Consider the following 27878-nt stretch of genomic DNA (forward strand, 5'->3'; position numbering starts at 1 on the left):
TAAGAGTTTGTCTTGGTTTTATACGCTTTTAAGTGAATTTCAGTAAAACTCTTCATACATCTAAAAAATGGATGCTGTGAGTTAAAAGTATAGATCGAGATTGGGGAAATCCCTTGTTGTTCTTTACCACAGAACCTCTTTACTGGATCATTTTATAGTCATTTACATTTGATTCTTACATCAGCCCTATTAAGCAGACAAAGCTTAAATCTCTATTGCCTCCTCATGAGTGAAGAAATAGCTTGTCCGGGCTTGGTGGATTGTTCTCTGTCTGACCAGGTATAAGCCTTTCCTGGACTAGAACTAACCTTTCCTGGTCCCCTTCACTACTTCAGGCTTTTCTCAGACACGCCATCATCCTACAACAAGTGTCCCCTTATTTTTTAAGACAGCAGAGGCAAACTTACTAAATGAAAGAGGTATTCAAGGTCTGTAATCGTCTGCATTTGTTCATCATACCACACTTACCAGTGCTAAAAGTCCGTTAGACAACCCGGGACCCTCCATCTCTAAGGAAGGTCTCCATTACAGCTAGCTCACTCTGTTTTTGAAATCCCCATTTCTCTGTCTTTGGCTATATGTAGTACCTCATACTTTTCAGCCGGCACCTGTGCATTTGTCTCTATCACATAGTGTTGTCGTCTGTGTAAATTCTGCTTGGCAAGGCTCATCTGATTTCATTTTCCTTGGCAATGTTGAGAGGTCACCAGGGTAGCAGTGTCCACAGTGGGTGGTAAGTGTGAAATTTTTGCTCACTTGTGCTGAGGTATATAGGCTGTGGACATCCCCCAAAAGGTAGAAGCATCTAGATCTCTTCCCCCTTTAGACCACAAAGTGGAGAACAGCCAAGACACTGAGATAGAAAACAATCTCCTATTACTTAAGTTGTAGCAAGAAAGACTCTTCTTCTTCAGCAATGACATCACCACCAGTTTATTCACATTGTGCCAAATCACAAAAGGGCACACAGTACCAAGGAGAGTGAGTCTGGATATAATCAGTGAGCCGGCCGGTGTCACACGCACTCATGATCTGCCGGAATGGATTCTTTCTTGTGGTCTTTCCCAAGCTTCTTTTGCTCTTGTGATAGATTTAATCCACAGGGCTCCATAGATTTCCACCAGGCAATCTGAGTTATTTCACAGCCCTCTCAGAATGTGCTCGTTGCTGATACCTAAAGGGGCAAACAGCCTTTAGAAATTTACCCAAGGTGCTTCTGCAGTGAGATTTAGCATGGGCAGTGTTTTAGCGAGCTTTGTGTATCATTTTTGATTGATGAATAAAGAGTTTATAAAAACTGATCTGGCTGCTCAGGGTTGAGAGTAAGCAGAGGTGTCTCACCAGGCCTTCTGAATCCTTTAAGAATTTCTGTCACTCACTGGAAAGAGAGGCCCATTGGACTTGCAAACTTTATATGCCCCAGTACAGGGGAACGCCAGGGCCAAAAAGTGGGAGTGGGTGGGTAGGGGAGTGGGGAGGAGGGTATGGGGGACTTTTGGGATAGCATTGGAAATGTAAATGAGGAAAATACCTAATAAAAAATATTTTAAAAATAAATAAATAAATAAATAAATAAATAGAATTAACAAGGAAAAAATCAATCTATAAAAGTTGGCATGTTAACAAAATATATGATCACTACAATAGATGTGGGGAAAAAAAGAATTTCTGTCACCTACCCACCCCTATCTACCCCTGCCTTTTCACAGACAGTTGTCAGGTTGGCAGTTCCGTCCTAAACTGAGAATAGAAAGAGCACCCTTTGGCTGACTTCTATCAGTTTCTTCTTCTTAAAATTAAGGAATTGATCATTGAGTTATCTCCAAATGATCCTAACCCCAGAACACAGGCAGCTCTGAGAGCAAGCCTCTCATCCCAGAACACAGGCAGCTCTGAGAGCAAGCCTCTCATCCCAGAACACAGGCAGCTCTCATCTGTGGCCAGGTTTACTGTCTCACTCTCTCCATCTGAGGGAAAGGAGGAATGAGTGGTTTTCATCTGCCAAAGTGAGCATGGGCTCTGCTCTTCCAAATTTGTGGTCCATGTTCAGAGTCATCAACCCAAATATGCTGAGATGTTTTATCAGTCCTGTTCTTTGCCTTTGTCCTTGTAAGCTTTCTGAGAATTAAAAAGTAGCAGTAAGTGGTTACCAAAGAGCAAAACAGGTTTCTGAGTTTTTCTGAAATTTTAATCTCTAACCTCTCTGCTTGCTTTTAAGCACCAATACCCATGTTTCAATGCAAAATAATTTAAAGACCAAGAAGATAGCAGATATGTTAGTCTCATATGCCTAAATATTTAGCTAAGTAATTTATGAGCTGTAAATAAAGATCTGCTCACTATATTTATGCCTATTCGTGTCACTGTGGGAAGGGAAACAAAACCTTAGAAGACAGAGCTGAAAAAAAGGACTTAAATTTGGCTATCAAACTCATTAGTTTGTTCCATGTTCCAGTGGGGCATGGTAGATACAATATGAAATCAAAACAAACAGCACAGATATATTCTGAAACTCACTCTCCAATGTTCAAGTGGTAGACATAATTTCCACAAGTGGAACTGTAGTCAGGACCTGGTCACTACTCAGAACTGTTTCAGCAATATTGGAGACTTTTCTATCTATCTTTCCAAGACATAGAAAAAAGTCATCAAACTTTATAATCGTTCAAATACACTCTCAGCCCTTGGCTGAATATGAAATCTTTCCATTAATTGTATGGAGTCGGTAGTATCTCCCATCTGCAACTGAGAAATGGTGAATCAGAGATAGAGAAGTCAGTCACAAAGCTAAAGAATTGTTCATTGTAAATGTAAAAGGATCGCTTCTCGGCCTTTTGGCTAAGATCAAGTGTAAATGTAAAAGGATTTACATTTACCTCCCAATTTCAACCCAGGAACATTTCTACAAAGCACATGAGACAAGAGCACCTATGTGACTTGTGCACTTGTTTGAGAGCTCTCCCCAGTCTGGTAGCCTTTCCCTCCTCTTATTTCTTGCTATCAGAATCCTTCAAGGAGAGACCAAAAGTCCCCTGCATCCTTCCTTCTCCCCCATGATAGCTCCATCCCCAAAACTCCACTGCCCTGGGCTAATGTAGTCTCTTCACTGAAACCCCAGGCTTTCTGAGACTAAGTGCCTCAGGGAGAGGAAAGCAGTGAGCAGTGCTTTGCAAGGTGGCTTGGGTGTACCCCAGTAATTCTCAGGTGATGGCCTGATACTTTACAACGCAGATTGGTATTCACAATTCATCTTCAGGTCAAAGCTTTGGAGCAGATCTCGTAATTCCCATTTTACAGCTAAAGTGATTTAAACACCTTAAAAGTTAGAGAGTTTGTCCCAAGCCTTACTATAGTGGCGTGACCAGAGTTCAACCCTACCTTTCCACACCTGAGCTTTCTCTGGGTTACTACATCCTGTGTTTCTAACTAAGCTTAGAGACCTACAGGACGAGAAACTAATCTCAAAGTTAGTGCTTTTCTTTCACTTTGCAAGTCTGCCCCCACCTTCCCCACCCCGTACAAGTTCTTCCTCTCTGTGCTTCCCGAAGAAGACCTGAGCACTCTGCCAAGAAGACAGCAGACACTGGACAAATATTTGTTCAAAGGGATCAAATATCGTGCCTTCTAGAATGTCTACAAGCCATCAAAGACTATTAATAAGGGAGAGGAAATGAACCAGAAGAATCAAGATCAGCTGAAGGGGAGTGTACCCTGTACCTTGTGGTAATGGGACTCGTGATAGGTGCTATAGCGAGCAGAGAGGCTAGCATGCTGAAATGCCCCCTGTGTACCCCCCGCCGCCGCCCAGCCTGTGCCTGGCATAGACTGCTAACAATCAGGTTGTGTCTATGGTCTCTGATCCCTCCCCCTTTTTCACTGGTCTGGACCTCTCTCAGGCCAAGGTCAGTGTGAGAATGACTTGGTGCCTCCTTCCTGACATTTTACCTAAAACAAGATTGCCGACAAAAGCTTGTCTTTGTGTGAAATTTTTAAAAGCCTGAATTTGTAAGAGAAAGTTATTCTTTGCATTTTTGCACCCTGATAGACAGGCCAAATCAATAAAAATAATTCACATTTCAAAAGCAAATTCCTCATATAGCAACAGAACTAAATAATGAGAACATTAGCTGGGAGCTGGTGGGCTCAGGGTCAGAGGGAAGGCAGACTTTGGGGTTACTTATCTCTCTGAGTTGAACTATTCCCCCACGTTCATTTCTTTTAAAAAGTACTATAGAGTTATATGCTCTTTATGTTCCTTCTAGACTTTACCTTAGAATCTACTGGCTTATGTATTCAGATAAGACAGAATTTCTGGTCTAAAATTTTCTTAGAAAGGAAATATTACATCATTGGTGTAAAAGGTTACTCCATTTTCCTGCCTGCCTGGGGATGCTAGCTAAAGGAAGTGTGGCCACTGTAACTTCTGGTTTCCTATACCTCAACCTTGTGGATATGTATGTACATCAGAGCCCGCTTCAGCTACTGACTGTAGAAACTGAGCCATGGTATTGGATTTCTCTAACGTTCAGTTTTACTGGACAGAACGTAGCGACTAATAAGATCCACTTCGTTGGGTTTTGTTTTGGTTTTGAGAATTAAATAAGAAGATGCATACATATATGTACCTCATTTATTGTATAGCCCAACAAAATTCAGTAGTGAGAATATACATGGGAGTAAATTAATGAATTATGAAGCCCTCATAGCCAATGATGATCTGCATTACAACCTAATGATGGCCACTAATTGAAACCTGAAATATAAATTAACTAACACGCCTTCCAAAGTTCTTACTAAACATATTAGGGTTTTTTTTTCCCCTCCTAAGCCAGAGTTGGATGGTTACTATTCCAAGAAAATTGTGATGGCAGCCCATGCCAGATTTTCTACCGTGCTAATTTCAAGGGTTCTATTATATAGTCTCCTCCCTGTACGTGGTCATATTTAGAAAATTTGTCATGATTTCTGCCTCAGTCATGAGCATCATCATAAGTAGAGCACGTTCTAACGATTCAATGAGCTCCATTTAGTCAAGAGATTAAATAGAGTTCACAAATTCATGGGCTGTTGTCTTCACTTTAATGAATCGGTGATTCGCAGTTACTGATCAACCTACTAATGCCACTGTTCATAAATGGGAATGGGCCAACCCCTGCTGGTGTAATGATCAGCTGGAGGAGGAGTGGGTTGGGCGCCAAACAGCTGATGGTTCTCCCTGTTTCTGGAGGGGGGCCCTTGAGATGACTCTGTATAGGTAGGTAGGCAAGGCTAGGCAACTGTGACACCTCCCCAGGGTCCCTTTGGTACCAGGGATTTAAGAACCTCAGCTGTCAAAGAACAATAAATTTCCCTTCAAAATATAAAACATAAATCAGTGTTTCCCAAACACTGAAAGGCAAGAAGAAACTAAATCCCCACAATAATGAAAAGAATCCTGTTAATTAAATCAGCAAGGTAGAGAGCTTCCCTCCCAGCACACGGCCCAGCCGAACACTAGAATACCTTGGAGACCAGAGCTGAAATCCAAGCTTTTTCTAGTTTTCCAGCCAGCATCCTGAGGGAACATTTAGAAGAAAGGGGAGGGGGGAGAATATGAACAGAACAAGTAAACACAACTTTTTTTTTTTTTTTAGAAGTTGTACTTGGACAATGTTTATCTAGAAAGGGAAGTTGCAAAACAAATTATAAAGGAGACTCAGCTTGTGTGTGCCAACCTCTTATCAGATCTGCACCTGTCTTGAGTAAGTGGAAAGACAACAGATTCCAGTGCAAGGTTCTTGAAGGAAAGGCAAGACAGGGCTGTCATTAATTCTTCTGAGTGTTTGTGCATTTGACTGCGTGCTGCTTGCCCCGGTCTGCACTCCGTGCTGGTTAGTTTTATGTGTCTCTTGAACTCTGTGGCTCAAACAGTTTCTAACAGTGATTAGTTACAACACACATCTTTCTGTTTGCTCTACAAAGCCACTAACATAGATTTGTGGGTTGCTTTAATGTTTGGTGAATTGGCGGGTCTACTCAGAGAGCGGATTGCCAGTGCTCGAGGAAAGCTTGGGGAACAAGGGTTGTGAGTTGTTTGCTTGTTTGTTTGTTTGTTCTTATGACTCTGTCACATTTGATAGTTCAGGGCCACAGGCCTCTTATGAAAGCCATTAACACCAAGAACCCTTGCACTGGGTTTCCTTCCTTTTTGTTTTGCTCTGTTTTTTTGTTTGTTTGTTTGTTTGTTTGTTTGTTTGTTTTTTAAAGATTTATTTATTTATTACATGTAAGTACACTGTAGCTGTCTTCAGACACTCCAGAAGAGGGAGTCAGATCTCGTTACGGATGGTTGTGAGCCACCATGTGGTTGCTGGGATTTGAACTCCGAACCTTCGGAAGAGCAGTCGGGTGCTCTTACCCACTGAGCCATCTCACCAGCCCCTTGTTTGTTTGTTTGTGTTTTGGGTTTTTGTTTGTTTTGGTTTTGGTTTGTTGTTGTTGTTGTTGTTGTTGCTGCTGCTGTTGTTTTAGACCAGATCTTAGTCTGGAGTTCAGGTTGGCTTGGAATTAACAAGTAGCCCTTGCTATCCTGAAGTTTGCTATGAAGTCAGAGTTGACCTTGAATCTCATGTCCTCCTGCCTCTGCCTCCCAAGTACTGGAATTACAAGCATAAAGTGTCATGCCCAGCTTGGGTTTTGCCCTTTAAATTCCTCAAAATGAAGTTACATCAAACCCATAATCTACCATTAAATTGGGTTTCACTGCCTTTGACACAAACCAGCATCTATTCCCAGCATCTGAGACCTGTCTTTTGACTCTTTCCAAATGTTTGAAACTACAAAGTTACACAACTCTTCACCTAGACTCAACTCAACTCCTCCTTATAGAGTGTGTTATAAATGCTGCAGGGTGTGCTTGCTGTATGTTCTTGTCCATCCCGATGTCTGTCTGCTTCTTACAGGCTTTGTTTCGAATCCTCCTGACAGCAGGGGTGAGATGGCAGAGGGGTGGGGGTTCTGTCAGCTGCATCCCCTTGCCATCCATCACCTGTCACCCTGTTCACATCTACACATTAACACTGAAAGGTCATTCTCTGTGTTGAAGGTCAAAATGTCAGAAGCTCTGTGGACAGGCTTTGGGAGGTAAGGATAAGGTTTGAACCAGTTCCTCTCACATTCTAGGCAAGCCCCCTCTGCCACAGAGCTAAAACCCCAACCCACTTGTGTTGTTGTTGTTGTTGCTACTTTGATTAGTTTGTTTTTTCATGGGCTTAATTGTTTGCTCATTTGTTTGTTTTGAGAAAGATCTCATATAATCCAGGCTGACCCCACACTTCTATCTAAGTCACTGACATCTAATTCCTAATTTCTTTACTTCTGCCTCCGGAATGCTGGGCTTACAAAAACACAGCACTATACCCAGCACCATCCCTCTTTTCATTCTTTCTTTAGAGACAAAGTCTCACTAAGTTTCCCAGGTTAGCCTTAACTTTTGATAGTTCTATCTCAGCCTTCTGAGTGAGTGGAATTACAAGCCGCTAGGCTCCACCAGCCTTCAAGTTGATAACAGAATTGAATCCATAGCTTCAAGACTGCCAGCCTCCAGATAGTGCCACGCACTCTGGCAGAAAGAAAAGGATTAGTAAACACAGTGTGTCTCAACCCTAGCATTCTGTAGCCACGGCAACTTTTCAATGGGAGTTAAGTGGCCACACTGATATCCTGGAAAAGCAGGACAAGATGGTGGCACCAATCTCAGTCTTAACTGTTGTCTTCTGAGGATGTCACTGGGTTGTGGCTCTTTGTGGTTTCCCTTTTTCTCTCTGACGCTCTCTGACCTTTTATACAGAGGTATCTCTGTGCTTCGTAGGGAATGGCATGGATCTCCTTAAGATTTTTATTTTTCCTGGGTTTTTTAAATCAGGAAAGATTTAAAGTCATACAGACTACATGAGAAATGAGCCTGCTCCAATGCCCCTGTGTGTGTGTGTGTGTGTGTGTGTGTGTGTGTGTGTGTGCATGTACATTCAATGTATGTGTGTAAGCATATTACAAGAAACAAGTTAGCAGGGGTTTTAAATTATGCTTGTCTTATCTAACCTTTCAGGGATGCTATTTTTTTTAAGGGAGTCGTTATCTTAACAGTATTTTGAAGGGCTGTGGAGATGGCTCAGTGGGTAAGGGCAGTGCTGTGGGGACAGGAGGATTGAGTTTGAATACCCGGCATCCCAGCAGAGATGTTGAAAACTTCCCATAGCTGTTTGTGCATACAGCCTCAGTGTTGGAGAGTAGAGTGAGGCTCTTAGGTTTGCCTTGCTAATGTGGTGAGCTTCTGTGAGAGTGGGAGTCTGTCTTAAAGGATGGGGTGCAGAGCAATGGAGGAAGACCCGTCATCCTCCTCTAGCCTCTACATGCCTACATATGGGCACACACACACACACACACATGCACCATTATCCTGAAATGACTAGTAGATGGGACAATACCTGTGTTCACTGACATTGATATTGTTATCTTTTATTACAAATACATTTGTGGCTGTCAGCTGATAGGGTGACTGCTTTAAAAGACAGTATTAACTGTTTTCTAAAACCTGAAACAATTTAACAGAAAACATTATGCTGTTGCTGATTTCATGCAGATACAAAATGCATCTGGTCAGGTTTGCTCTTAATGTTTAAAAATCTCTGTTCCTCCTAGCCAAGCTTGATTTCTTAAGTATCTCTAGCCCTTGGCTGTGTAGGGTAGAGATAGGAGGCCCACTGGGGCTTGCTGGCTGCTAAACTGGCTGAAACACCCAAGCTCAAAGTGCAGGAAGAGACCCTGCCTCAAAAGAACAGGGAAGGAGTGATAGCAGAAGACACCCAACACCCCACTGTGGCCACCATGTGTTCATAAGCACAGGGGCACATACCTGTATAAGTGCACACATCTGCACATCCTTGGGCACACATACCACATGAACATTCACAAAGTTTCTCAATCATCATCTCTGGATTAACTTGTGAAGTCAGCCAGATGCCACACAGATTGAATGTCTGCTCCGAATTGTTTACTGATCACTTCTGGAAACCCAGTAGGCAGAACTTCCCAATCACAGTAAATGGTTCATTCTAGAGGCTAAAACTAAATATCACAATAATGTTATAGGGCTGAGGACAGGGTATAATTGGAAAAGATTTTGCCATGAAAACATGAGAATCTGAGTTCATATCTCAACACCAAGGGAAAAAAACAAAAATAGTGTTTGCCTGGAACTCCACTGCTGGGAAAGAAGAGACAGGCGGATGCCTGGGGCTCACTGGCCTTAGCCAAACTGGTGAGCTCCGGGTTCAGTGACAGAATCTGTCTCAGGGCAGGCGAGATGAGACAACAGCAGGGAAGGAGACCTTACCCTGCAGACCTGAAGTCCTGAGTTTGGTCCCCTGATCCAAACCACTCCCACAAGTTGTCTTCTGACCTCAACAAGCATACAAGGTATCCATGTAACTACACACACACACACACACACACACACAGCACCACCACCACCACCATCATCATCATCATCGAAAATGAAATTAAAAAAAAAAAAAACCAGTAGATAAGAACTTGTCCCCCAAAATAAGGTAGTGAAGTAATAGAGGAGGATACTGGGCATTGATCTCTGACCTCCACAAATAGGCACACACAGAGAATAAAAGAAACAAAAACATTACAATTTAGCATTAAATATTCCCCTAGTGTTGTTTTTCCTCTTTATAAGAGGGCTGGTTGTGAATGAGACTGGTTTTCTCATGTCCTTAGGTTTCGTGGTGGGAGGCCAAAGATCCAGTGTGGACAGTGGACACAACCAACATGAAAAAAGCCTGCCCCTCTCTGCTGCCTGTGGGGTGACTGTAACAACATATCATTTTCTGTCCACCATGGTGTCATTTTGACATTTGTAGCATCTTCTCTTTTACTCTGGAATGGGGAGGAAGACAGAATCTTCTGATAAGGAATTTTCACAGACATACTTAGGAAAGGCAGGAATAAAGTCTGCATTCCTCCATGTTTCTATATGACAGATTCAAAGCCACGCAGGTATGCAGAGCTATTTAAACCCCTCTCCAAGGTGGCAGTCTCCAAACGCTTTGATGTCTTCTGCTTGCTGGACCCCTGAGACTTTCCTGGGATCCAAACCCAGTTGACTTTACGTGGCTTGCCTGTCCTTTTCTGGTGTTCAAAAAGGGAAGGAAAAAGGTCCCTGCTCCTTCTTGTCCCCGTCCTTTATTGTACGCTTTGCTTTGTTTGTTTGATTTTAAAACTGCCATTATGTGAAAGTGTAGCAAGTATAAATAATTGAGAGGAGAACTCTGTGGGGAAACCACTCTCGCTGCCTTTGTGCAGAGGCAGCTCATTACGGCGCTGAGCCGCAGCATTCCATAAGAGCGATTATGCAGCATCAGTATGTCATGGATATTAACCAAGGGGAGTAGATAAGACACGGCAAAATCATCCTGTAACTTATTTAATTAAATTTATTTGGTTTCTTCCAATAGGTCCTCTCGTGTGCAGTTTCTCTGACCACTCCATAGTTGCTGTGGTCTTTGCAGGACTCTTACATGACATTTGGGGTTTTTTGGCATTCCTCTTCGATTTTGTGTAGACCTAAAATGTATTTATATTGGAGTTTAATTTCCACCCAAGGAGAGGTTACCCATGAAAATGGAACCATAATTTGGTCATGAGGTTTTTATCCCTCCTAGGGCTTATATAGCCAGTTAATATATGTTAATACAGCAAACTGAATAAAAGGTTAAATAAGTGGGTCAGGCTTGGAGCCTCTCAGAATGCTTACTTCTGCTTAAACGGAAGGAAAAGCCCGTAATGGCGCTTGCCTGACTTTCACCCCCATCATTTTAAGAATTGCTTTGCCAATCCTTCACGGCAAATAGTAATTTTAAGTGGGACCAAAACAGAGCCCGGCGTGTTTGCACTCCACAATAATGATAGAGTAGCCACACTCCCTGGAGTCAATAAGCCCAACAACTGACTGCCTTTGCCTCCTGTGAGCGAATCACTGCTCTTAGCCTGAATGACAGCATTGCCTATGGAACCAGAGCCTGTCACCACACTGACCTCATCCGGGGATGTCGGGGTTCAGAGGGCAGACAGCTGGTGTTTAACACAGTTATAAGGAAACGATGACTTTATACGTGAGGAGTCTGTAAACAAGGAAGTGGAATTGATTAGAGGGTGGTGGGGGCCGAGAAACCTTTGGTGTACATCGAAATCCATTATCCAAAGCAACCCATCCTCATTCCCAACTCTCTCACCATCTCCTTTCCCTGAATTATTCCTCTATCTTGCTCCCTGCCCTCTCATACCCGTCACACGAGTGAATGTCCCAACACAATATATGGTAGGGGGCTGCTGGCTACCGCCCAGTCACAAGTCTGAAATATTAATATTTCCCCATGCAACACTGCATATATTATTGTTTTTTAAATATTTTAACTTTTTACAGTTAATTCTTTCGCATGAGGAGTGGTGAATATGTGAAGTCAAGAAAACATGTGAGAATTATTCCTCTCCTTTTACCATGTGGGTTCTGAAGACGGATCTCTGGTTTTTCAGGCTCGGTGGCAAGCTTTAGGCTTACCCGCTGAGCCATCTTACCAGCCCTCTAATGTGTATCTTATACTTCAGGTTGCCTGGTTTGTTTCTTTGTGTGTTTGTCTCTAATTGTTATTTTGAGATAAAAATTTAGTCATAGCAACTGATAACAAATTTTTAGGTGAATGAGAATGGAAACACAGGGAAAATGCCTTAAACTCCACTCGTCTCCTCGCTTGTAAGTTACTTTGAAAGTTCTAAGGCGCCTTCTCAGTCAAGGTTTACAGCCCCACTGAGAGGTGGACTCCAGTAAGAGGCAGCTATGTGGAGAGCAAGGCCCACCAGTGGCCTGTGCATCTGAGTCCAGCTTGGAGAAGGTGCAAACCCTACTTTCCCATTGATGGATGGCTTTAAATTGTTTCCATGAGAAATTAGAACGCCATGGTTTAATCTCAAAGCTGGGAACCCCAGCACCCCTGAGGACCCCAGTCGCTTGTCAGGAATTTATTTGTAGCCCTCATTCCCTTTGTAGATGGTGTTTATCAGTCTTCAAAGAGCCATGACGTAACTCACGCAGAAATGAGAAAATCCTTACATTTTGTTAGCTTAGTGGCCATAATCCCATAGTACTTGATCTGGGACTCTTATTTTTGAGAGACTAACTAACTAACTAACTAATGTTCATCCTAGTAGATCTGGGAGAAAAATCCTTAAGAGAATTTAATCCATGAAAAAGATTTCCTTTCTTTTCTTCATCCCAGACCTTCCATCTTCTGTTCATGTTTTCTATCACCCACACTCACAATGCCTTCTTACCCAAGTGGGCACCCACCACAGTGGTAACATCTTATTCCAGTTCTATCCCAAGCTACACACACACACACACACACACACACACACACACACACACACAAGCAGAGCAAGAGACTCCATTTCTACCAGAGGAGTCCTTCCCTTTCACGTCTGCACTTAAAATTTACCTGTTTGTCCACCACCCAGGTAAGAATCATACCTTGTACCAGGTTAGAGTCTTCACTTATTTCTCAGTTTGGCATTCCTTAGAGCACACCCAGGAAGGCAGAATTATGTGCCTTCTTAGCCCTGCCCTGCTTGGGGGCACATTGTTCATCAGGGATTTAGCTATGTAAGACCCCTGAAGCTGGGCCTAGGCTCAAGTCTTGGGATGAGCTGGCCAGCACTCCAAAGACCACATCTGATGCAAACTGCAAGAGGTTTTATTATCAGCTAGCTGAGGACGAACTCCTTCTGCCATGCAGGGCAGGGGAGTGTGTGTGTGTGTGTGTGTGTGTGTGTGTGTGTGTGTGTGTGTGTGGTGTGTGTGAGAGAGAGAGAGAGAGAGAGAGAGAAAGAGAGAGAGAGAGAGAGAGAGAGAGAGAGGATTTCCTAATGGTTCTTCTATTGTTAATTCTAAATTATTTCCTAGAGGGAAGGAACCCTATTTTCATTTACTTGTTGAGTTGTATATTTACCAAACATTTCATTAGGGATAGTTGAGAAGGGGTCGATAGCAAAGAACTAAAATATGTTCTCTATAAGATTAACTAGGTGAAAGCCAGAGAAGTAAATTCTGGTCATTACATTGAATAAATGCTGTAGGGACCATATTGTTAATGGCGTGTGTGTGTGTGTGTGTGTGTGTGTGTGTGTGTGTGTGTGTACACGTGTTTGCATTTGTATATATGCACTTGTATACAGAGGCCAGAGGTTGTTATGGTATGTTCCTCTGTTGCTGCCTACTTTATTTTTTGAGATAGAGTCTGTTAGTGAACCTGCAGCTACACTGGGTCATCAGCAAATCTTGGGGATCCTTCTGTCCCTGCTTCCCCAGCATTAGGCATATAGAAGCACCATAGCATCTCCTTCTTTCCTTCCTTCCTTCCTTCCTTCCTTCCTTCCTTCCTTCCTTCCTTCCTTCCTTCATGGATACTGGGAATCCAAACTTCAGTCTTTGTGCTTGCACTGTGGCAGGCAGAAAAGCCAACTCCACAGCCCCAGGAAATGCTTCTTAATCAGATTATGCAACAAAGTTACCCCAAAGAGGTGCTCTCTGATGAGAGTTTTGAATGATGCGTGGACCAAAAGGCTTTGGAAGGAAGACCATCCCAGATGGAAGAAATAGTGTGGCTCTAGCTAGTTAGCATATTAGCTTTAAACTTATGAATTAATCTTGGATTATTTGTATATTACGTGATTCAAAAAAATCTATGACAGTTAAAACAATCATAGCACTAAATTTCTTAGTGTTTACTGGATAGCAATGTTACTTGTATTCCTGTGACTATGGAGACAGCCTAAATGCCATTATTTTTATCTGTAAGAGTTCTTTTTACCTGGAAGAGTTGAGTTAAACTATCCCAGGAAGTCTTACTAAGAGATGTGGTGCCTGGATATGCTCTAAAACCCTTTCAAACTGTGGTACATCTAGGTTGCACCTATAGCTCTGTATGAAATTTCAGAATCAGAGGTTGATGTCTTCATTCCTCTGTAAATGGCAGTTGGGAGAGTGTATCCACTAACCCCTTTAATTCTAAAATATTTAAGGACTAAAGTAGACACAGAATAACCTCTACTCTGCTCAGCCTCTTGTGTTTTATAAAGTAAATATTACATCTTTTATGATTACAGGGTGATGCTAAAAAATTTTGTGGGTAATAATATCATCACATTGCGAGCACTTCGTGTAACATCTCTGCCGAAGACACGGGAGGCTACTGGTTGTCAGTCCAAGCAAAGGATATTTAATTTGCTCTTAAGAAAACACAATCTAGAAATCTTACTTAAAAATTAGTCTTTGGTGCTTGAACATCATGAATATGAGAGCATTAAGACATGTGTCTGTGAATAGAATTTTTCTTTTTTTTTCTTTATGATGGACTTATGTTTTGTAATATTTTAAAGATTATTTTGGGTTGTATGGAATTTGTTGAAATTAACTAAAAAAAAACTGGGGGGGGGGTAATCCTTTGATTTTTAACCCCCATGGACAGCCTGTAGGAGAATATAAGCTGGCTAGATAGCCTGGGTTTAAATAGAAGGAATGTCACTTGTGTGCATATTTACACGTCGTGTTATTTGATGGAACTTTTCCATAAGAGCACTTGACTTTTCCTGTTTCACTTTTGTCGCCCCCCCCCCCCACCCTATTTTGGGTTGAAGCCACTCTAAAGTTTAACACCTGGGAGATTTCTCGAGTATGCCTCCCTTTAAAAGTGCTAAAATCTCAGCCTCCCAAACAAGAGACCCACTGCAGCTTAAAGAAAGAAGTGGTGTTGATAAAAAGGCCCAGGAATGTTGCCACCTTTCCAATGTGTCCTCAGCAAAGCCCTTTCTTTCAAGCCAGCAGGAGAAAGGAAAGGGGATAAGAGCCTGCTCCCTCCAAATGCTGCTGGCATGCCAATCTGGCCTTCTGAAACATCCCCTGCTGCTCCAGAAAAAGGCCCCCCCCCCCAAGCAAATGAAAACTCTGGTGGGGATATTCACATGCAGAGCACCCCCTCCAAGCGCTTTAGATCTCGGGTCCTGGAGTGATTTGCCCTGAGTTGAAGAATAGAGACTTGTGAACCATTTGTCTCCACACCTAGAGTATGCTGAAGCGAGGTGTCTTTCACCTTAAAAGCCCATTTAAAAAGAAAAATATGGTTTGTGAGAAGGACACAATTTGGACACCATCAGACTTAATGGAGTCCCTTTTAAATGTAACACCCGATCCCATCAATTCTCTTCTAAATTAGTTGTCACCACCTTGAGAAAACCTGCCCTTGATTCTTATGCAAGTGCTTAAAAACACTCTGTGTGTGTGTGTGTGTGTGTGTGTGTGTGTGTGTGCGCGCGCGCGCGCGCATGCACGCGCACCTTCTTAATACCATTACTAAAATCACACATGCTAAGTTTAAGGCAATGCCATTTGTATCACACTGCACCGTGTGACATGTATGTGATTGGCATCAGCTTCCAAAGCTGATCACTCAGATCATCTCAGAACTCAAAACGAGCAAGCTAGACCTCTTAGAAATAAAGCCATTGCCCGGGAGGTTTTTATTTACTGGCAGACACGATCAGACTTGGGAAAACCTTGGGGTATATAAAAAGGCAGAATGTTTTCAGGGGCAGCCAGCTTTTGAAGCTTTTTGCTTGCAATCTAGAATCTCCCTACCTAAAATATGGAGAGGAGAGATGGTTTTGGAGTAGTCGTTTCTTCCCTGTGTTTTGCATTTCTTATGTCCTCCTCTTGAATGGCCTCCTACCTTTTCAGCTCTAGAGTTCCACTGCCAGCTCAAAGGTGACATTAGGAAACCCAGCATGTCTCACCCTACAGTGAACCCTAAATAAGAATTTAAAAGGCAAATGACCAGTTTCCATCGCTGACCTAGAGCCCTTACATAACCTCCTTCTCAGAAAGGCCCAACAGAAGGCATTCTAAAAGTCACATGCTGCCTGTTTTCATTGCTGGCATCTTAACTGGAGTCTATCTCATTTCCCCTTCCCCTTTCTTCCCACAATGCCCAAAAGTTTTGTTCCGTCTCAGCTACTCCTTCTCAGCCAGTCAGTTCAGTTCTTCTGCTACTGGGCTGTTAGAGAGGTCTCCCTCAAGAAGCATCGTGGTCTTGCTTCTTGATTCAAGAATTTCAGAGATTCAATTTATACTGACCTGAAGAAGCCCAAGCAGTCTGCCTTTCAGTTGCCACCAGGCATCCCCAGAACCCAGCAGAAAATGCCAGCCAATCATAATTACCCTCCTCACTTCTCAAAGTCAGCCCTGGTGGGATTGGTACCTTCAAGCAGGGCCTTACTCTCTTCCCTTCCATTTGATTGTTTGTTTGCTTGTTTTTATTTTCAAATGCTCTTTCAAACTGCTTCAACTTTTTCCTTCCAAGAATTTGTTTTTTTGTTTGTTTGTTTGTTTTTTTCCTTTTCTTCTGGTGTTGGAGAGCAAGCCCAAGGCCTCATATACTCTAAGCAAGCACTCTGCAAGAGTACTATACCCCCCCCCCCCCCAGGTCTTAGTTGTCCCCTTGCTCTGCGGCCCCTTGCTAGCTTGAGCTCACTATGTAGCCCAGGCTGGTCTGGAACTTGGTGTCCTCCGCTGTTTCCACTTCTCCAGTGTTTGGATTACAAGTGTTTGCCCACGACCATCTGTGCCTATCAACCTCTTCTGTCTATAGTTGATTCCATTGCACCGATTCACTGGATATAGGTGTTTATTTCTAAGAACTTGTGTCTTCTCAAATTGTGACCTTTTTTTTTTCCAGTTTGTTTTTGTGTATTTGAAGCATAGAAATCTCAAAAGGCACGATTTGCATTTTCAAATGTTTAGATGTATTTACATCATTAAATTTGCCTTAGGATAACTGCACCATGTGAGTGTCTTATCAGTTGGTGACACATGTACAGATTTTTATGACCCTTAAAATTTTTTCTGATAATTGTTTTGGGATTGAAAAGAGATGAGCAAATATATTTGTAAGGCCTGTTTTCAGTTCCCCACCCACAAAGCCAATCACTGGGACACACCTCCCCCCAGAGGGCACAACTGCTAGATAAGAATGGTCAGGGAGGAGCCGGGCGTGGTGGCGCACGCCTTTAATCCCAGCACTCGGGAGGCAGAGGCAGGCGGATTTCTGAGTTCGAGGCCAGCCTGGTCTACAAAGTTGAGTGCCAGGACAGCCAGCGCTACACAGAGAAACCCTGTCTCAAAAACCAAAAAAAAAAAAAAAAAAAAAAAAGAATGGTCAGGGAGGAGAAAGCTGGTGCTCAGCACATTCTGATTGGCCAAAGGATAGGACCAGGTATCATATAAATCTCCATCCCCTCTGAACACAAGAAAGGAGGCAGAGCAGGGTGTGGTGGCTCATGCCTTTAATCTGAGCACTCAGGAGGCAGAGTCAGGCGGATTTCTGAGTTCGAGGACAGCCTGGTCTACAAAGTGAGTTCCAGGACACCCTGTCGAAAAACAAAAACAAAAACAAACAAACAAAAAAACAAAAAAAAACAAAAAAAGAAAGAAAGAAAGAAGGCAGAAGAAGGCACTAGAACAGAGCCTGATTAAATGCAAACAAGCTCTTCTCTCCAAGTTAGTAACAGCCCCTCCTACCCTTCCAGCCTTCTACCTTTGAAGGAATAGGTATAAATATCTATCTGTACTATGTTTCACCATCCTCTGGAATAGCACAAAAGAATCTAGATAGCCATCAAAGACCTTGTCCGTGGCGAAGTTTATTGCTCTGCACATGTGCAGCGTACAAGCATGTGTGTGTGTGTGTGTGTGTGTGTGTGTGTGAGGGTGGGGGGTTAGGGTGGAGAGGAGTGGGGGTGGAGGGTATGGGTGGATGTGTGTGTGTGTGTGTGTGTGTGTGTGTGTGTGTTATGTGAGGGGGTGGGGTGGGAGGTAGGGGATTGCGGGGGCAAGTATGGGTGGATGGGGGGGAGTGACCACAGAGCTGCTGACTTCTCATTGTCATACCACTGCCAAGGTCATGATGACTTCTTCACGCTGCTATTCCATGCCCCACTCAGTTGATGGGCACTTCTGAGTGGGCAGGATTACTGCTGAGAACAAAACCAGACCTTTGCAACCAGTTCACTCTCAACAGGAAAATGCATGTGGCTTATTTTGTTGTTGATTTTTTTTTCCCCTTATAGGTTACTCTGGGAAACGCATGTCAGTATAAATCAGTAGTAATGAAATCACCATTATGGCATCTTGAATATTGCATTTGCTAAAGCCTTTCTGGACATTAAGTCAGCTTTCAATGATTGATATTATAGATAGTAGATAAACATTTTTGATGCATCTGTTTGCTCTCAGATGAAAAAAAAAGAGCAAATCTTTCTCTCTCTCTCTCTCTCTCTCTCTCTCTCTCTCTCTCTCTCTCTCTCTCTCTCTCTCTGATTGGAAGAGTGTAATACCATTGAAGAGGGAAAGGTTCAAATGTGATCATCATAGGTTGGTGACACCAAAAATAGAAATTCACTTAGGGTAAAATTTGCTGTCAGGAAAAATGGAGCATTCTTTCTGAACTGGGGAACGTGTGGTTCATGTGAGCTTGCTTGTAGAGGGTTGCTACAATAAGGCTTCTTTCATACAGGTGTGTTTATGCCCCAGGCTTGCTGGCCACAGTCCATTCCATTTACAGAAGCTGAATTAAACAATAACTACCGCTTGCAAAAAAAAAAAAATGGTGGAGGTGGGGGGAAGGGGAGGGGGGAAAGGTGAGCGCGTCAAAGGAGATGCCTGAGAGCTTTGTTAGGGCCAAGAAAAACCCTGTTGTAGTTGTCAGAGCTTGTTGATGTTGCTGGGAACGGCACTTTTTTTTTCTCCTGGATTTTGTGGTTCTGCCTTAGGAAAGAAAGTAAAATAGAACGGAAGAACAAAGTCCCACTCTATAAATCAGCAGCTGCTTCTTGCCAGATCAAAGGAATGACATTCTTGCTCCTGGACTTCTTGTCCACTTGAGGGCTTGACAGGCAGCTAACAGCTGGCCCGCTCCACTAGAAGAGAGATTCAGCCTACATCTTCTTCCAAGCAGATGACAAGCTAATCAGAGACCTATCCATAGCACAGGACATGGGACTGCCCCTTGACCTCCACCAATGTCTCGAATACATAATTGCTAAACAGTGTGGTGTATTTTTGGCCAGTTAATTCTTAGGTGGGTTCCACTGAGAAGTAGAATCTGAGATAACACTTCAATCAAAGGTGATCATGAAAGCTTAGAAAAAAATACAATATGTGTTAGGATCAGGTCTTAGTGTGAATTAGCACATGCTTCGAACATGATGAGAAGTAGCTGTGAATGAGGGCAACTGATTATCAGGTGAGACTGGATGCATTTCAAAGCCCCGTCAGATAGATGGTTCAGAGTTGGGAACTGGTCATTTTGAAAATGGCCACTGTTTCTTTGTAGGCTGATGGGGTTGCATGACAGGGTTATCGATTTATCTTCTGTGTCTACAGAAAGTGGTTTTCAGGATCAGTCTAAGGTGTGCGGGTATCCAAATCTGGAACTTTAATGTCAGTAGTAAAACATTCAAAGTAATTCAGTTTCTCGATGATTTCTATGTGCAATAAATCATGGAGAGGATGAGGTAATATGGTACTGCTTATGTCTATTGACTTAGTGTTCTATCTTTAAGAGCGTAGATCTTAGATATGAATAGCTAAGGAAGTTTGAGTGTTTTCTCCTCCCTTGCTTTCATGTAGCTCTGAAAGATCACTTTTATAATACATGATAAATAGTCATATGTGAATAACTGGATAGCATTCTCTAAGAGTAGCAGTACTCCAAAGTCAGGACCTGCTCAAATGCTCTCTTACATGCTCTGGGTGTGAGTGTGCTAATGAAATTGTGTTGGTTGTTGCTCAGTACTCAAAAAAGAAATAAAAGATAATTCCCTGTGTAAGAGGAATTTTCTGAGACACTTTTATTAAATAAGAAAACTAAATGGTCCAGATTAGTCTCAGTCAAAGAAGATGCCCAATTTTCTCCATCACCATTCATAATCCCTTTAATAAAAGAAAAAATCATATGTATTATTGAAGTTCAGAAAGCACAGAAGTAGATGGAACCGTCAAACAGTAGTGTGCCATCCTTGCCTGTTCCCCAAGACCCTCTGTCGACAGTTTTCACAAAAACATTTTATTGCCCCAGCTTTCACTTTAAGAGATACAGATAGGGTAAAATGAATCATTATTATAAATTGTTTGTTATCCAATGCAAGTGATTAAAAGACTTTTTTAGATTTGAGGCACTTAAAGAAGATAGATCCTGTAGGCAATGTTTGCGGCCACAAGAGTCACAATTAAAACTTGAACTTTGCAACCTCCTGTTCTCAGGCAGAGCACTCACTGCAGGCTTCCCAGGCATAAGTGTGAAGAGGTCACCTGGAGAACCTTTCAAGTGCAGATCTGGGGACAGTAGTGCTGGGCAGGGCACCTTGAGGCTGCTGCACCTCTAATACGCTGGAGTTCCTGTGGAAGCTACTGGTCCCAAGGGTAGGGAAGATCTAGAGAGCCACTAAGAGGATGCGCTTGCAGAGGAGCCCACTCGGGAACATCACCTTCAAGCGGATGCTTGTTCGGGTGTCTAAAATATCTCTCTCTCTCTCTCTCTCTCTCTCTCTCTCTCTCACACACACACACACACACACACACACACACACACGTTACTTATTCACATTAAATTCTGATCTCTACTAAGACCCTAGCACATGGTCACATGCTACTTGTAGAACCAAACCACATTCTCATCCTGTTATCAGCTCAGTATGCTATTTTTAGTAGTTACTCATCTATTCTTAATTATCTATAAGGGAACAGAGCTTTTTAGGAACATTGAGTCTGACCATAGGCTAACATTTAATGAGCCCTCACTACCCTCACTATATACTAGGCAGTATGCCAAGAACTTTACATACATGATCTCTGTCAGTACTCAAAACAACCCAGGCCCAGTTGGTTATCCCCCTAGTTGGTAGAAAGCAAATACACTGGGGCTTAGGGAAGTTATAAGGAGCACAGGCCCCTTGGGTTTATTGTTGTTTTCTCTGTGCAAAGGTTTAAAATGTGGTACAATACATAAGAGGTCTGTGCTCTAAGTGGACTGTTTTAGTGGCTAGCTATAGAGGTCCTTGTAACTTTAGGGGAGAGTTGGGTAAAGCACTGGAATCCCACAGCAGAAAGCTATGGAGAAGAACTCTCACCGTTTGATAACTTTGCTCTGGGACTTTCACAGCCACTTGAACCTTCTCCCCACTCAAGGCAACTTTGTAAGGCTACAAGCATTCATGCTTCCACACTAACATCATGTTTGCATACTGGAAGTGGATGGGTATTTATTTCACATGTTTTTACAGGTGTGGGCAAATCTCATATTCTATCCAATCATAGTTACGCCATAGCTCAGTGACATTAGTTACGGTCTGTGAATGTGTCCTAAAGTCATGTATGAATCTCATGCATTCACCTCACTATGCTCGAAGTTGTCATCAGGAAAAGATCCCGAGTCTGAGCGCCAGTGAAAACCTTGGATGTGCAGTTCATTAAACCTTCCTAACTGGATAATTCAACCCAAGACTAGCACACAGAATAAAACGTGTGTGTTTAATATGAAGGAAAAAAGTAAAATGACTGACTGATTTCCCAAGGTTGAAGCCTCACGGAAATCCGGAGCACCCGAACGGGATCACGCTGGTAGTGGACTCCTGCCCTAGGCAGAGTGGAAAGTAGAGCTTGTTTTGTTTTGTTTTGTTTTGTTTTGTTTTGTTTTGTTTTGTTTTTGAACCAGCCCCTTGTCACCAAGGTCCCTGCCACACCTTGTCCAGATTGATCTGATCCCTTGTCAACAGTTCCAGCCTCTACCTTGACAACATCCCTCCAAGTGAGAGCTTCAAATCCAGCCATCCTCAGAGTGTTCAGGGCTGGCTGCTTTCCAAGCAAGGAGAGAGACCTGTGCTTTCTAACAAAGGAATGCTGAGTAGGTTGCCAGGTGTGGCAAGAAGTTAGTGAACCAGAAAGAAGGGATTTAACCAGCCATTTAAAAGGGGTGGGGGAGTCAAGCAACAATTGGGAAGGACACCTGAATCTACTCCTGTCAACCTGAGCTATGCTTTGGAGTGAAAAGTCTTTAAAAGAAAACTCAGTGGTCAGATTTCAGGTGGGGGCAGGGGAAGCATCAAAGCTGAAATATTTGGATTTTCCTGAGGTGGTGGCTGGTGGTCTCCACCAAGAGTGAGGTGAGGCTTCAGTGGGTTTTTTTTTTTTTTTCTTTTCTGTCTAGAGTACATTCCTTGGAATCTACTGGCGGGGGCGGGGTGGTGGTGGTGGTGTTTTGTTTTGATTTCTGTTTTTTTTTTTTTTTTTAATATCTCTGAGTTGACTTAGAAAGCCTCTTGATTCTTGGAAAGCCACTGAATTTATCTCTATAATTAAGTTATTTTAAGCTAAGAGTCTTAGTATATAAGTTTGAAGGACCGTACATACTAATGCATTTTCTATTTAAGTAAAATTTAGAGATGCAACTAACCTCAGGAGACTCTCTTGGAAGCTTTTGTGTGAGCCATTGGCACTAACTTCTTGCTCAATACAAATCAATAGAACTAGTGTACTTTGGGGCACTCATTCCCTAAGGAGTCACTAAGGTAATTATGTGTAGCCCTTAAAAAGAGTCACAATGAGGCCAGTGAAATTTTTTTTTTCCTAAGGGAAATCTGGAATAGACACTAGATGTATTAACACATTTCCTATGCGAATTATAAAAAAATTCAGAGTTTTTTTTTTAAATACTGTTTAACATCTAAAGAGACTTGATAACTTAGAATTAAATTGTTTGTACGAATAGAGCAGTATATTGCATGTCTGCAACTTCAAAACCATTCTGGGATGACATTAAAACTTAGTTGTTTCTTTCTTTTTCTTTTTCTTTTTCTTTCTTAATATGAGATACAGATGAAAAACCTAACAGTCTTTGGGTTGGAGATAACTTGATGGGGGGGGGGGTTTCATTAAAGTTGGGTGCAGCTGGCTGCATTTTGGTTACTTGGATGTCTTCAGCAATTTTTCAAATGTTTTGGGTTTGGCAAAGTCCAAAATGTTTTTTGCCAAGACCCTCTTTTCCCCTTATTTTTTAAACCCGTGTGAAATGCAGGGATAACTTAATCCATATGTGTCTGATTCATTTACACTTAACTCATCAAAATGTTATTTTGTGAGACCCGTTTAATATCCAAGAAACCTTTTGAGTCTTTTAAAGACAAGACTTTTGTCTTTGAAGCAGGAAGTTGCATTTTTCCATAGGAATTGAGGTCTGGCCTTGGATGATTGAAGATGAGTTGACTTTTCAACTTAGATGCTTCAGAGTTTAAGTAGAATCAAAACTAGATATTATGTTTATTATCTACATAAAGGAAAAGTCATTCTTAAAATAGAAGCAGCGGAAGTGGAAAGAATTCATATCAAGTCATCTAGGGAAAAGCCCTGTATGGAAGTTCATATTGGGAATTATTGAAATTAAAAAAAATCATTCCTCAATTGACTTTTTCATCTCCAAATTAAATGGCTTCATTTTGAGAGTATTTTCTAAAGGGTGGTGGCCTGTCAGCATGAGGGAAGAGGACAGTTGTCATTTGAATTTTGAAGACCACACTTTTTCTTAAAGTGAATAGATTAATAATTTTAATAAAATAACATCTATGGTAGTGTTAAGCTATTCTGAGATTGTGGAAGTTGACAACTGGCAAGAGTTTTATGTGCAGAGATTTCTGGGGGAAGAAAACAACAGCAAAAATTGGGGACCCATATGTTTTCCAAATCCTGTATGATTTGAAAGAATGCATTAGAAGTATGAAAAGATACTGGGACCCAAAATACTGAGACTGAAACTCGACAGAAACTTCGTGGAGCCCACAGGGGAATGTAAAGTCGCTGTGATGCTCTGAGAAAGGATCCCCCCACGCTGTGAAAACCCACAGGGGCTTCTTTCTTTCCACCGTATTAGGAAGAGGGAGCGAAGAAAGGCCATTGGTATAACTGCTAGTGAACATGTGGTCTAGGCCATGGAATCTCACTGAAACAGTGATGCAGGGGTGACATTGCCAAGTTCAGCACTCCTATACCGGCCTGATAGCACACAGGATGCTTTCTCTGAATGTTCTGTATGGTTGCATCACCCCCATTGAACAACCTTGTGAGAGGACCCCCATTTTTACTAATGTAAACATTCTGATGAGGATCCAAAGAAATGACCTGTGAGTGAACCTCTAACCTTCCCAGTGATTATTTGTTTGAAGACAGCGTGGAGTTCTCCTGCTGAGAACTAAGAACCATGATGCCTTGCAGCTCTGTGAACGAGGGAGTGCTTGAGGGAACAGGAGAGAAAAGCATAAATAAGGGAACAATCTCCAAATGTAAATAATAAAGAAATAAAAAGAAAACTTAAAGGGGGCAGGAGTAGAGGGGGAATATCAATTTGCTTCAACTAAAGGGTTGACCTACAAGGGAAAACAAAAACAAAACAACCCACCGCACAACTGGATTGTAGCACATGAAAAGAGGAACTGCCCCTCTCTACCAGAAACATCAAGACAGACCAAAGGAGCCTTCTCTTGCTTGGTCTTAATGGAACCCCCTGAGAAGAACCCCTGGAGGGGGGAGTTAAGAAAGGGCCCTCCTAGGTCTGGGACAACAATGGTGTGATGGAGATAGTTCTTTGAACTGGTTGCAGGGCTGCTCTGGTCAGCAACATTTCAGCGAACTGGGGGGGGGGGGGCAGATAAATATATAGTGTCAACTCTCCTATCTGAACTTAGAGTAGCTTGGCACTTCGCTTCCCAAAGCCAAAGGGTGGAACATTTTTGAAGACGGAGAGATTCTTTCTTAAGTACTAAAGAAGTTCATTGTTTTGCAAACAGCATATGCAAAAGACTCCTTTGGCTTTCTCCTGCCTATTATTCATCAGCCTGGCTGTGTTCTTCCTAGAGGACTCACCGGAGGCCTGTGTGGGCTCCCTGTCCTCCTCCGAGAGACTTAACTGCCAAGGCTTGAGAATTCTTCAGAGAATGAACTTTCAGGTTCTGCCTGGAGCCCCATGTGGATCCATTAATCACTAAGTCCCCCATATGCTAAGATTTGAAAGTAGAGTTGTTGAAGAACAAATGTTATCAATAGAAAACATTTTTGAAGGACCTCCCTACCACCCACCCCTCCCCAGCCGAATGCCAGGCCACTGAATCTTTCCCAGGAGTTCATACGTGTGGGGGGAAATACCATCATTAAAAGCAGGGGGACAAAGGTAACTGGAAAATGGTAGAAAATTGTTTTGTTTTTATTAAATTTGGGGAAATAAAGGAGATTTCTTATTGTCTTACTCTGTTTGTACATGAATATTTGATGGGCATTATTAAACATTAAAGTAACATGAAGTAGGCACTTATTTTTGGATTTTCAACAAAATTAGATCCAGGCTTCTTAGACAAAATAACCGCCGCTCCTTACATTCTTGGGAATCAGCAACCACCTGATTTGGAAACCGTTTCCCGGGCCCTAATATCAACCATGTGGACCTGACGCTGGCTTGCGAGTGGGTTGAAAGGTGGCTGAGTTTACGGTTGGCAGTTAGCTTATCCCCTGCCCTGGGTGTCCCTGCTTTGGCTGCAAAGGCCGCCCCCAGCTGGCACTGACCTCTGGGTGACCCCTAACTTTACAGGCTTAAGCTGCAGGAGTTGCCGAAGACCAGAAGTCTTTGGGCCAGCACTTATTACTGCTGTGTTGGTGATAAAACTTCAGACAGCCTAATTGATGGCTTTGCTGACCTAACAATACCTTGTGAAAGCCGAGTGCCAGAGCCTGGGCTTCATTTATGGCCAGCTGCAAGAGAAGCTGAGTGGGCCCTGCAATGAAGGGTCCAGGGAAAGAGGAGGCAAAAATCATCCAGCCAGTGAGCGAGCAGCACCCTGGTTACTTCTTGTTCCAAAAGCAAACACGGGAATAGAAATGCTTTCTCCCGGGGAGCTCTCTGAAAATTAGTAACAAGTTGGCTTGGTTTGGGTCCCAAGATGATACAATTTCTGTGAGCTGGTTTTGAACACTGAAGGGCAAAGCTGCCTGCCAGTTACAGAAATGGTTTACAGTAGGTAGATACTGGACTCTGGGGTGCCTTCCCTCCACCGAGCTCACCAGAGCTGTTCACAGAACACATGGAGACTGAGGTTGGTAACCAGACTTCTTTCTTCTGTTTCAGGTTTATCAATGCCAGAAGAAGAATAGTGCAGCCCATGATTGACCAGTCAAATCGAGCAGGCAAGTTCTAACACATACCTATATCCATATCCCATGGGCACAAATCCTCCTCAAATTTTCCTTCAAGGCTCGATCTGATCACCTGGTAAATAAGTTCTTCCAGTATGCATTCTGGCAGAAAATTTTTTTTTTTTAATGTCCCTAGAATTCTCCTCTAGGAAGCAACTTCACTAATTGATGCTAATTGGAGATTTCCCACCCCTACTACTCTACTGAACCTGCTTTCTGAAACCACTTTTGCTTTGCTTTTTGAATTGGTAATTGGGCACAAGCATTCGTGCCACAAGCAGTTTGACTGTGAACTCTGGAATTACTCCTTGCCTGTCTGCGTCCAGTCATTAGCACACTCTCATTTTCTAGTTACCCATAACTCCTTGGTGTGTGCCTTGCTCTCTGCGCCAGAACATACATGGTTAAACTCATTGCACCCATTCATTTGCTTTGACTATTCATAATATTCTATTAAAGGCTGACATGCGTTGCCGGCATTATTTTTTATTAAAAGATTATTACCTTTGTTTAAAATGCATTACATCCATCCAGCTGAAATACATGTGGGGGTTCCTCACATTGCCTCTCCGTTTCTCTGAAACGGTTTTTATCAGGAGCTGTCAGAACCAGCCCCTTGTGCCCCTGAGCATCTTGCTCTGAAATGGACAATGCCCTTACTTTGCTGAGGAGGTGTGGTCTCCAAAAAAAAAAAAGTTTATAAGAACAAAAATCAGTTTTCCTTGCAATGATGGAGCCACTCCCAAGGGTGCGGAACCTGATGGGAGCTCTAACTCTGGCCTTCATTTAAGCAATTTATGATGATTATTCCTCTTCAGAAAAATTCCCTCACTAATGCTAAAACACCACTCTATCTCTGAAGGCCAGGATGCCAATTGCTGAAGAGTATAAAAACAACGGAAACATCCTGGTTCTCATGTTTGCATGTTTTGCTCTGGGTAAACATGCAAACGTTTAATTGGATTTATTTTTACCTTATAAAGATGCTCAAACTTCTGATCTGTCTACTGACATGAAATTGATTATTAAGCCCAAGAGATGGTAGGAACACAAAACTCAGAGGTGAAGGGCTGCTTGCAATATTTATTTGTCCTTTGTCTACCCTTCACTTTCCCAGCCTTCCTTATGATCACTGGATAGACAAAGACCCTCCAAGGCTGGCTGGCCTACTATGCTGGAGGAAGCTATTCCCCCATACCATCTCTGAATCTCCTTCCCCTCCTCATCTCAGCCACCGACTTTAAAGTGCCATCCTCATTGTTCTGTGACATGTCCTTGATGCAGCGGGAACACTTGCTGATTGTTTGGTATATCTTTTCTTCTTTCTCCTCTGTGTCCTCGAATGACCACAATCAGGTTTTCTTCTTGATCCTTCAGTGAGCCAAGGAGCAGCGTATAGTCCAGAGGGTCAGCCCATGGGGAGCTTTGTGTTGGATGGTCAGCAACACATGGGGATCCGGCCTGCAGGTAGGCTTCTCTGTCCTTCCTCTGGGCATCC

General features: G+C 42.6%; 1 protein-coding gene across 8 annotated transcripts in view; it reads left to right on the forward strand.

Moving 5' to 3' along the window:
- Positions 1-27878, forward strand: part of Meis2 (Meis homeobox 2) — a 209309-nt gene that overhangs the window by 177261 nt on the left and 4170 nt on the right. For all 8 annotated transcript variants that reach the window (XM_029472954.2, XM_021181264.3, XM_085834572.1 and 5 more), the window contains 2 exons: positions 26313-26371; positions 27737-27847. In XM_029472954.2, the coding sequence (XP_029328814.1) occupies positions 26313-26371; positions 27737-27847 (170 nt within the window). The remainder of the gene's footprint in view (positions 1-26312; positions 26372-27736; positions 27848-27878) is intronic.

This window comes from Mus caroli, unplaced genomic scaffold, assembly GCF_978045245.1.
Source record: "Mus caroli unplaced genomic scaffold, Mus_caroli_1 scaffold_2, whole genome shotgun sequence".
Classification (NCBI taxonomy): domain Eukaryota; kingdom Metazoa; phylum Chordata; class Mammalia; order Rodentia; family Muridae; genus Mus; species Mus caroli.